General features: G+C 42.5%; 1 protein-coding gene across 3 annotated transcripts; it reads left to right on the top strand.

Moving 5' to 3' along the window:
• Positions 1–9,931, top strand: LOC135511090 (monocarboxylate transporter 9-like). 3 transcript variants are annotated; one of them, XM_064932613.1, is made up of 7 exons: positions 1–257; positions 1,972–2,017; positions 2,199–2,423; positions 4,485–4,628; positions 6,925–7,020; positions 7,417–8,280; positions 8,568–9,931. In XM_064932613.1, exons 3-7 carry the CDS (start codon positions 2,219–2,221, stop codon positions 8,750–8,752), a joined length of 1,494 nt encoding a protein of 497 aa, XP_064788685.1. In that variant the 5' UTR covers positions 1–257; positions 1,972–2,017; positions 2,199–2,218; the 3' UTR covers positions 8,753–9,931. The 3 variants fall into 3 exon arrangements, with proteins under 3 accessions (XP_064788685.1, XP_064788684.1, XP_064788686.1); XM_064932612.1 differs by lacking the exon at positions 1,972–2,017; XM_064932614.1 differs by lacking the exon at positions 1–257 and having other exon boundaries at positions 1,761–2,017.
• Positions 9,932–10,771: the final 840 nt, after the last annotated feature.

The following is a 10,771-nucleotide window of genomic DNA, read 5'->3' as shown; positions in this document are numbered from 1 at the left end:
CTCCGGCAAATAAACCGTATAAACGAATACGATGCGCGTAGAGCTTCTGGCACCCGGGTCTGCTCACATCTCAGATATAGCCTTGCGGAAGCTCGGCATCTGCATGTGATGTCTGTTAATTAAAAAATATATATCTTTAGATTCTATACAAATAGTTATTATAGGGAGACCATCCTTCATGGCAACTCCCTGTAGGCGAACGCGCACTTATCCTGCAGTTGCCTGTTGTTGTGCATGTGGCTGTTGTTGATGTTAAGGTAAGTCGCATGTATTTCCTCTTGTTAATAAAATAACAATAGGCTACTATATCACAACATTATAGCATTGCAGGCCTGTGGCTATATACAGCGTTATATATTTTGTTGGCTATGTGTAATGGGTGACGAATATCAGTGTAGTTCCTTTGTTGCAGATGCTGATAAAACCCATATTGTTTCATAAAGAAAAATAGGTAGCTACACTACATGTGTATATATGGACACCTGATCATCGAACGTCTCATTCCAAAATCATGGGTATTAAAATTGACTTTGTCCCCGCTTTGCTGTAATAACAGCCTCCACTCTTCTGGGAAGGCATTCCACTAAATGTTGGAAAATTGCTGTGAGGACTTGCTTCCCATTCAGCCACAAGAGCAGAGGTCGGGCACTGATGTTGGGTGATTATGCCTGGCTCGCAGTAGGCATTCCAATTCATCCCAAAGGTGTTCGATGGAGTTGAGGTCAGGGCTCTGTGCAGTCAAGTTCTTCCACACTGATCTCAATAAACCATTTCTGTATGCATTATGTGTGCACCTCATTGTGCACGCGGGCATTGTCATGCTGAAACAGGAAAGGGCCTTCCCCAAACTTTGCCACAAAGTTGGAGGCGCATAATTGTCTAGCATGTCATTGTATGCTGTCGGTTAAGATTTCCCTTCACTGGAACTAAGGGGCCTAGCCCGAACCATGAAAAACAACCCCAGACCATTTTTCCTCCTACACCAAACTTTACAGTTGGCACTATGCATTGGGGCATGTGGTATTCTCCTGGCATCCGCCAAAAGCCAGATTCGTCGGTCAGACTGCCAGCTTTACACCACTCCAGCCGACACTTAGCATTGCACATGGTGATCTTAGGCTTGTGTGCGGCTGCTTGGCCAAGGAATCCCATTTCAAGAAGCTCCCGAACAGTTCTTGTGCTGATGTTGTGTAACAGTATAGACTTTAAGTCCGTCCCCTCGCCCCGACCTGGGCGCGAACCAGGGACGCTCTGCACACGTCAACAGTCACCCTCGAAGCATCGTTACCCATCGCTCCACAAAAGCCGCGGCCCTTGCAGAGCAAGGGGAAACCACTACTTCATGGTCTCAGAGCAAGTGATGTCACCAATTGAAATGCTATTTAGCGCGCACCACCGCTAACTAGCTAGCTGTTTCACATCCGTTACAGTTGCATGGTGTGATGCATCCTATGATGGTGCCACGTTGAAAGTCACTGAGCTCTTCAGTAAGGCCATTCTACTTCCAATGTTTGGTGATTGCATGGCTGTGTACTCGATTTTATACACCTGTAAGCAACAGGCGTGGCTGAAATAGCCAAATCAACTAATTTGAAGGGGTGTCCACATACATTTATGTATATAGTCTATGTGTAGATGGCACGGTGTTCCTCAATATAATGGTGTTTAGCCTACCCGCAAATTGATAGATGTACAACTTTTGCTTTTAAAAACTAATAGGTAGAAGAGAGGATGCTGCAGTAGTGCTCATATGAATGGTGATTTTTATATCTTATTCTTGTTAGCACTGGAAAGTGTGGGCCTCTAAAAGTTCAGTGTTTCGTGCCAGAACTGAGGGGAGATAGACAAAAGCCAGGTTCAAGTAGAAGGTAGGCAGTCCAGATGCCAAACTCCCCGCCTTCAAGGTGTGGTCTTTGTGATGGCACAACATGGTCAGAGCAGGATGAGAAGGTTGCACTCTGTTTTAAACAGATGACCTGCCTGGTAGACCAGACAAGAGCAGCATCAACATCATGACGTGAGTGTTTATTTGGCATTTATCTACGACTTTAGAAAGTAGCTGAGGACATTTATCATTTGTCTCCAAACTTGCTTGTGATTTATTTTGTCTGTATTCTCATGCATTTGGTAAATTGCAATGTTTCATTGCTTGTCCATTCCACCTGTGATTTTAACACTTTTCCCCCTTTTTTCCCCAGGAACCCTCCCTGTTGACAGCATGAGTCTTCAGAGCTCAAATAATGTGCTGGATGGAGGTTGGGGATGGGTCATTGTTGTGGCCTGCTTCGTGGCCCAGTTCCTGGCCTACGGCTCCCCCCAGTCCGTGGGCGTCCTGTACCCGGAGTGGCTCCATGCCTTCCAGGAGGGGAAAGGCATGACAGCCTGGGTTGGCTCCCTGGTCTCTGGAGTGGGACTTATAGCCAGTAAGTATTCTTCAAACACCTTTGTTTATTCATTTAGACACTGTATGGGTATAGACTAATGCTCTCATCCAAAGACAGGGAATATCTTCAGAGCTCACTGTTCTGTGACTTTACCCATAATGCCACCATCGTTGTATGAGTTTATAGATGTGGTGTTTTAGTTACTTGATTTTTATTGAATTGTTTTTATTTTTAATTGTAGCATGTATTCAACTCAGCATCAGAACATCTCTTCAAGCTGTCCATGTTGATTTGCTTGGCGTGGCATTGAATTGATATGCTAAACATCATGTCAGTAGTTAGACCTGAATTGACTTATTAATGCACTTTACAGTTGCAGCTACATTGTCTTGAAATTAGTCTCACCTGGTATGCATGTCTGACATCTGTTGTATAATTAAAAAGCAACTGAAGGCAATAAACAACTCTCCTGGTCGTTAACTGACTATGAACACATACAACGATGGTAGTATTATAGGTAAAGTCACAGACCAGTTATCTTGCCAAGTAATCTTGTTTGGAGGTCAGAGACGGGAAAATACATATTTTGCCTGGGACATATCAACAGATGTGAAAGTGCAGTGCTGACTTGTCCTAAGTAGATGAAGGGAACCGTGCAATATGGATGCACTTTGTGGTGCTCTTAACACTAAGTTGTGCTTATTGATTTCATCATCTACAAGTCAGCACAGTCATACCTGCAGGAGGAGCACTTAGGGGAGAGGGAGGGAGAGATTCACTGATTCTAGTTGGTTTGAATTATTTTGGCAAAACAGGATCAGAGATGGGATATTATGGTCTAGGTTCACCGCCAGGCTAAGCCTCCCTTCACGTTGTCACTTTTTCAAAGAGGTCAGGTAAAAGTCATGACTATACTGATGGCTCCCAGTACACGTGTGGGGCTTGACAGCTGAGCTATGCAGCCTTAAACCATGGGCTGTTTTAATTGGTGGTGAAATGGAAAGGAGGGGGAGAGAGGGTTCAATAGGACACCCTCGGGTTTTCAGTGGTCTGACTAGGAATTCAATATGTCTCCGCACAACAAATAGTTTGACTCTGCTGAATCAAGTTGTCAATTTTAATGTGCATAAGACACAAGGACCTATACAAACAGTGCAGTGTATAGCTTTGGAAGCTAATCGGATTGGGCTGTATTTGACTTGGCATGATGCTAGGGAAACATAGCAGTCTTTAATAAATTGGCAGCAGATGATAACATCTTCCAAAGCTTGGCCCAAGTCCTCGCTTCTGTCCACTGAAGGATCCAATTTGTCCTAACCAGACCTCTATTTCCCTTGTTTGAAATACACAGCCAGACCTTTTTACTGTCCCCCCTAAAAGGTCCATCAATCAGGATAGAAGTGGTCCCATTTGCCATAAATAGATATATTTCTGTAACTCTGTGTGCTTTTAAATTTGTTATGCTGTGAGGATGATGAATGAGCATCAAACGCTGTCCTTTTCCCTGACCTGTAACCTCTGCTCAGGTGTCTAATAACTAGCTAGTGCTGCATTTAGTTTTCAGGGGAAATGTGAGGAGAACAAGTGGAGTCACAAACCTAGCCAACCACACGCCTATGGCAGAGGCTAAAGAGCACAGATGAACACTCTGTCCTAAATAGGGAACCATAAAAAAATGACAATTATAAGGTCAAAATAATATCAGGGCAGAAAAGGGGACCATGTCACAAGGTTAGTGTTGATACAATACATCATGTTTTCCTGCCACATGTACAGTTCACCTTTACTGGGATCACTTTCCTTTTGGTTAGTTTATTATTGTTTAGGAACTTCATCTTGCTTACACTACATGGATCCTGAAAGCACCATATTAATTCCATCTTATGTCTTTGTTTGTGTCATCACATTTTTGCCCCTCCCTAAGTCTCTGAGCATATTCAGCAACGTACACACGCACGCACACACACACACACACACACACACACACACACACACACACACACACACACACACACACACACACACACACACACACACACACACACACACACACACACACAATTAATTCACACTTCCTCTCTGTCCTGTGTTCTTCCCCAGGTCCAGTCTGCAGTGCCTGTGTGGATAACTTTGGGGCGCGCCCTGTGACCATCTTCAGTGGGGTCATGGTGGCAGGGGGCCTGATGCTCAGTGCCTTCGCCCCTAACGTCCAGTTCCTCATCTTCTCTTACGGGATCGTCGTTGGTAAGTGAGAACCTTATGGTGATCTTTTACTGCTGAAGCAGATCTGCGGTTTGTATGGCCCACTATTACATAGGTATTAGCTAGGTAGGCACTTGTTGGTTGCCTATTAAAATAGCTAGCCAGCTACTAAACCCTGTTGCCCAAAGCTAAAGTTATAAGCAGCCAGCTAGCTTCATGAGGCTCAACCAGACCGGGTTGGGTTGTGAAGCAAGCCACAATAAGAATTAGCCACAAGTGGTTTGCCTTCAAAATAAAAGTATGTCATCGACAGTGACTGAGATGAATACAAATAGAAGAATTTTGCCATAATTGAATAGATCATGCTAAACGAGGTTGGAATGTTATATAAAATCAACAAAAGATAATAGTTTGTTAATTTGACAAAAATCTGTTGAAATCACAATGGATGTACTAGACTTTAGAATTGCATTGGGGGCATACTTATTTCATTTTACAGCCTTAACTATGGATTGTGGATCAATGACATGGGGTGTCAGTCTACTCAGTGACACCCAGAGAACATTAGCATCGTAGCTCTTATTGTGGGACCGAAACAACTGTGAATTGCGCCACATTTATTGTCAACCAATGTGTATTGAACACTATTCCAGGTGAAAAACAATTCTGCGTGGATGTTTTAGTGTATGATAACTCTAAGGAGGACATTGTGAAATAATATCTTGGGTATTGAGTAGACTGATACCCCGTTTCATTGTTCCCCAATCCTTAGGTAAAGCTGTACAGTGCAATATGAATGTCAATACATACAATAGGCTGACTGGAGGTGATTTCACACATTCACAGTCCCGTGATAAGAGCTACAATGCTAATAATTACATAAACTCTAAACAGTTGTGTTCTGTGGGTGTCACTGAGTAGACTGATACCCCATTTCATTGCTTCACATTCCAACCTTGTTTACCATGATCTAGTCTAAATATGGCATGATATTTTTATTTTGAAGGCAAATTCCACTATCGGTCCGGTCGAGCCTCATGAAGCTAGCTGGCTGCTTATAACTTTAGCTTTGGGCAACAGGGTTTAGTAGCTGGCTAGCTATTTCTTTTCATGAACTGAAGTTCAATTTCAATAGGCAAACAACAAGTGGCTACCTAGCTAATACTCACAAGGATTCCTAAATCATTGCTAAGAATAAAGACAAATGACTGCAGTTTCTACTGTTCATTATTTTCAGGCTGGTTGTATTGATGCTAGCTAGGTACCAAGCTAAAGCTAGCTAGCTACCCCAGAAGTTGCGGTCAACAACATTCTACAGTAGAACTGTGTTATTTGACTTGTCAAATAGTGTTATTTGACATGTATGTTTTTTGACACGCAAAGACCCAAAATGTGTTCCATAGGAGTGAACTGTTTTTAACTCACCATTACATATAAATATTACACAATAACCAGTCTTTCACTGATAGATAAGACAACTTCCTCAAAGAAAAGAATTGACACATAAAGAAGAATTAAGTTGGAGCAGTAAGTGAACAGGTTCATGCCTATGCTCAAGCACACATGCACTGAAGATATGTGTAGAACAGAGGGGGCTGGTGGGGGAGGACGGGCTCATTGTAATGTCTGGAATGGCATACATAGAACTGAGTTGTTTCTATATGTTTGATTTGTTTGCTACTGTTCCATTAATCCCATTCCAGCCATTACAATGAGCCTGCCCTACTATTGTTCCTCCCACCAGCCTCCTCTGGTGTTGAATGAGGGTATATGTAGGATGTATTCAGAGATATAAAACAAGGCAGAGTCAGATTGCCAGATGCCTCTGGTGCACCCCAAATAGTTTGACGGCCCCATTACAGCCACTTATCTAACACCCAGTGATAACTGTTCCATGCTGATGGGATAGAGCCCTATAGACTGCCACTGTCAACACTGCCTGTGGCATTGACCTGAGAGCGAGGCCATGCATATTTGAAGAAAGGTGTCTATTTTCAGACCATAAGGCTCAGTCCCCACCCCCCACCCTCATCATCCTTTGTGGATCAAATTACCAGAGTCTCTTGTGGTGATTTTACACTAGACAAAAATTATTTGTGTTGTGAATAATATGTAACGACATTATCAGAGAGCAACATATTTTCAACATGGTGAATTTATTACAGTACATGACCAAGGTGGCCTTAGTCAGAGTTTTACATTTTAAGGTACACAGTTTACTGTGCAAGGCTTTGTTCAGAACATTAAATATATTCTTCATTGTGGTTAAGGTACTGTATCTAAATGCTCCTCTACAATGTGCTAATAACATTACCTCTGCTGTTTTTGTTGTCCGCAGGTCTTGGCTGCGGTCTTGTCTATGCTGCCACATTGACCATCACCTGTCAGTACTTTGACAAGAGACGTGGCCTCGCCCTCGGCATAGTCACCACAGGTACCTCAGCCCCCCTCTGCGCTTACTGGGTTCACACCAAGTCTCCATGCTCACTTCTTTCTTGTTTCAGAAGATGGAAGTCTTGGAATGCCAAGGTAAACATTCTAGTCTAAAAACAGTGCAGCCTTGTGGTTAGGGAAGTGGACTGGTGACAAGGAGAACACTGGTAATACAACGCTGTTCTGGAGCATTCTGTTTTTGTCCATTTGAGGAAAACACATTCACATCTGAAGTGAATTGCCTTAGGGAATATCCAGCAGTATCAATGGAGAACAGGGAGGGTAGCTTTAGACAAAGATGTGCCACTAAGCAAAGCTTTTATTGAATTAATATAAAGGTATTTCTAATGGATTATTCTGGAATGCCAACACTAAATCATTCCTTTCTTTCATTTAGGCACAAGTGTGGGAGGGTTCCTCTATGCCACAGCTCAGAATGAACTGATTCTTCTCTTTGATCTGGATGGCTGCCTGCTGATCATCGGGGCCTTGGCCCTCAACCTCATGGCCTGTGCCGGCTTCATGAGGCCTCTGAACATGCCTGCCTACTACCTCAAACAAAAGGCTGCTCTGGAGCGCACAGAGGAGCAGCTCTTTGAGAACCTGCCTGCTGACGACTTCAAGACTACACCAGGCACCGGCGAGAGAACCTTGACGGTCAAGGATCTCCTGATCATCATTGACGCCAAAGACATCACCATCACCACAACTAGCAAAAAAGGGGGCTTCATGGCAGGTTCAGCCATTGTGAAAATTATCAAGGAGAAGCGTCAGGCCTACTCAAAGTACATGCACTCCACAGCTGATTTCCTGCACGACAGAAACTTCATGGCCCTCTGCATCGCCATCTTCCTCTTTAGCCTGGGAGCCTTCCCTCCAGTCCTCTTCATGGAGGACGTGGCCATGAGTGAGGGCCTCATCGACGAGGTCAGCATCATCCCCCTGGTCTCCATTGTAGCAGTCACTGCCGGCATGGGCAAGCTGACCCTGGGCATACTAGCAGACGTGAGGTGGATCAACAGTCTGTTCCTATACGCCTTCACCCTGCTGGGGACTGGGGCGGCCCTTCTCCTCATCCCTATCTCCAAGAGCTATGTAGGCCTGCAGATCCTCTCAGCTGTGGTGGGCTTCTTCTCTGGGAACTGGTCCCTAACATCATACATCACCACCAAGATTGTGGGGCTGGACAAACTGACCCAAGCCCATGGGATCCTCATGTTCTTCGGTGGATTCGGGATCGTGCTCGGGCCCCCTGTTGTTGGTAAGAAAGATCCCACTTCTGACACCTTTAGTCAACATCATTGCGGAGTGTGTGTGGTCCTGATTTAGTTTTTAGTTTAGAGATGGTACAGGTTCATATTCATGCTTTTACAGAGATTCACTCTGCCATATGTCAAAACATTTTACAGATTGTCATCTTAATGTGTGAGTGAGAATGTTGAACTCAAGATGTTTGCCTTTAGCTAGTCTTTAGCTGACTCATGCTTTGTCGAGATATTTTGTTTCTAATTCAATTTTCTTTTCTTTTTTTCACTTTTCCTGTTCAAGGGTGTTTTTTTGACTGGACCCAGTCCTATGACCTGGCCTTTTACTTCAGTGGAGGCTCTGTGCTCCTGGGTGGGGTCACACTCTTTCTATGTGCTCTGCCAAGGTGGGACAAAAAGAAGGCTGATATCGACAGGTTCGACATTCAGTACACCAGCAACTGTGACAAAGTTGCCTCTGTAGCCTGAACACCAACTTTCACATCAACCTTGCTCTACAGTGTTCCCAGGAATCTTTGCTGATAAATGTTATACCCTTCAAGAGGTTGTTGAGAAGTATTCCTAGTGCCGGATTTCACATACCTGAGTAGAGTATTGAGGAAGATTAGGCCTTTTCTATACATCTTTAGTGTTTTTAAGACTTCTTGCATTATACTACAGAATTTTGAAAGATCCCTATGTTGAACATTTTAATTACGGTCTCATTTTAAGAGGCCTATTCAAAAAATGTTTTTTAAACAAATGAATACAATAGATTATGTTTACTTAGAATGAATGCTGTTTTTTTACTTTTCCGGATCTCCACTGGGCTCAAATGGAAAATACTTGTGTACTTTGCCTGTGAGAATTTACCAGGTATTTCCTCTAGTGAAAAATACACGGATTGGGAAAAAAAACAAGGGAATGTACTCTTTTTAAATCTAGCCGAACAAACTGTTTGTTTCTATCTTACCAAAGCACCAGGATGGTGGATGCCTGTCAACACGTTATGCCTGATGAATACAAGCCTTGCTTTTAAAGGATAGATAGATCTTGATTTTAAATTCATTGGCATTGTGCTGTATTTTACTTGTACTGTCCAAACGTGTTTGTTTGAGTTCGGGAGGTACTGAACACCTCATTTTGTCTTGACCTGACTAAGAACTTGCTGAAGAATATGCGCTGCAAATACCAGAGACTGTACTGGAATAAAGCCCAGTTCCTCTAATGCATGCTGGTTCTGTGTGGCATGACCGGTTTCCTGCATTTGTTCAGCAGATGGGTTAAAATCTTGTTTTTCTGTCTTTGTTTTTTGTTTTTTAACAGCACTATATTTTGTAGTTATGATTTTCTATTTTTAAATAAATGAATGATTGTGATTCCTGCTTTGTTAGTCAGTTGAACATCTGATTTTTGTATGTAAACTGTACCACAATATATAATAATATTGTTTTATTCTCAGTCAAGCGTCTTTGTAGAAGTATTTACAGGGTATAAAATACAAAATATCTGTGATCCAAAAAGGCTAGAAACAGTAGAGCTTTTATATGATGTTGGACCACTTTCTTATTATTTTTTTAATGTGTTACAGATTTATGTTTGCAATATTTCTCTTCTATTTTGTTATTTTCAACGAAAGTGCCAATAAAATGAAATTCAATATTGTGATTCTGGATTGGTTTTAAATGCTGTCTGACTAACATAAAATATGATTCACTGAAGACCTCTCTTGACTTCAGCACATGTGGTGAACATTTTGGCGAGGGAGCACTACTTGGAAAGTTTGACATAATTCAGTAATACACCATCCTCCCACTAAAAAACTTTGCATCATCTCAGTGGAACTGAAAATATATATAAATGCAACAATTTGAAAGATTTTACTGAGTTCCATTTCATATAAAGAAATCAGTCAATTGAAATAAATTCATTAGGCCCTAATCTACATGACTGGGAATACAGATATGCATCTGTTGGTCACTTTCATACAAAAAAAAGGTAGGGGAGTGGATCAAAAAACCAGCCAGTATCTGGTGTGACCATCATTTGCCTCATGCGGCACGACATCTACTTCGCATAGAGTTGATCAGGTTGTTGATTGTGGAATGTTGTCCCACTCCTTTTCAATGGCTGTGCGAATTTGCTGGATATTGGCAGGAACTGAAACGCTGTTGTACACTTCGATCCAGAGCATCCCAAACATGCTCAATGGGTGACATGTCTGTGAGTATGCAGGCCTCCCTTAAAACCTGAGACATCTGTGACATTGTGCTGTGACAACACTGCACATTTTAGTGGCCTTTAATTGTCCCCAGCACAAGGTGAACCAGTGTAATGATCATGCTGTTTAATCAGCTTCTTCATATGCTACACTTGTCAGGTGGATTATCTTGGCAAAGGAAAAATGCTCACTAATCGGGATGTGAACAAATGTGTGCACAAAATGTAAGAGAAATAAGCTTTTTGTCTGTATGGACATTTTCTGGAATCTTTCATTTCAGCTCATGA

This window comes from Oncorhynchus masou, chromosome 23 (genome assembly GCF_036934945.1).
Source record: "Oncorhynchus masou masou isolate Uvic2021 chromosome 23, UVic_Omas_1.1, whole genome shotgun sequence".
Taxonomy (NCBI): Eukaryota; Metazoa; Chordata; class Actinopteri; order Salmoniformes; family Salmonidae; genus Oncorhynchus; species Oncorhynchus masou.
Note: the sequence above shows the minus strand (reverse complement) of the source record. Positions and strands in the feature narration are given on the sequence as shown.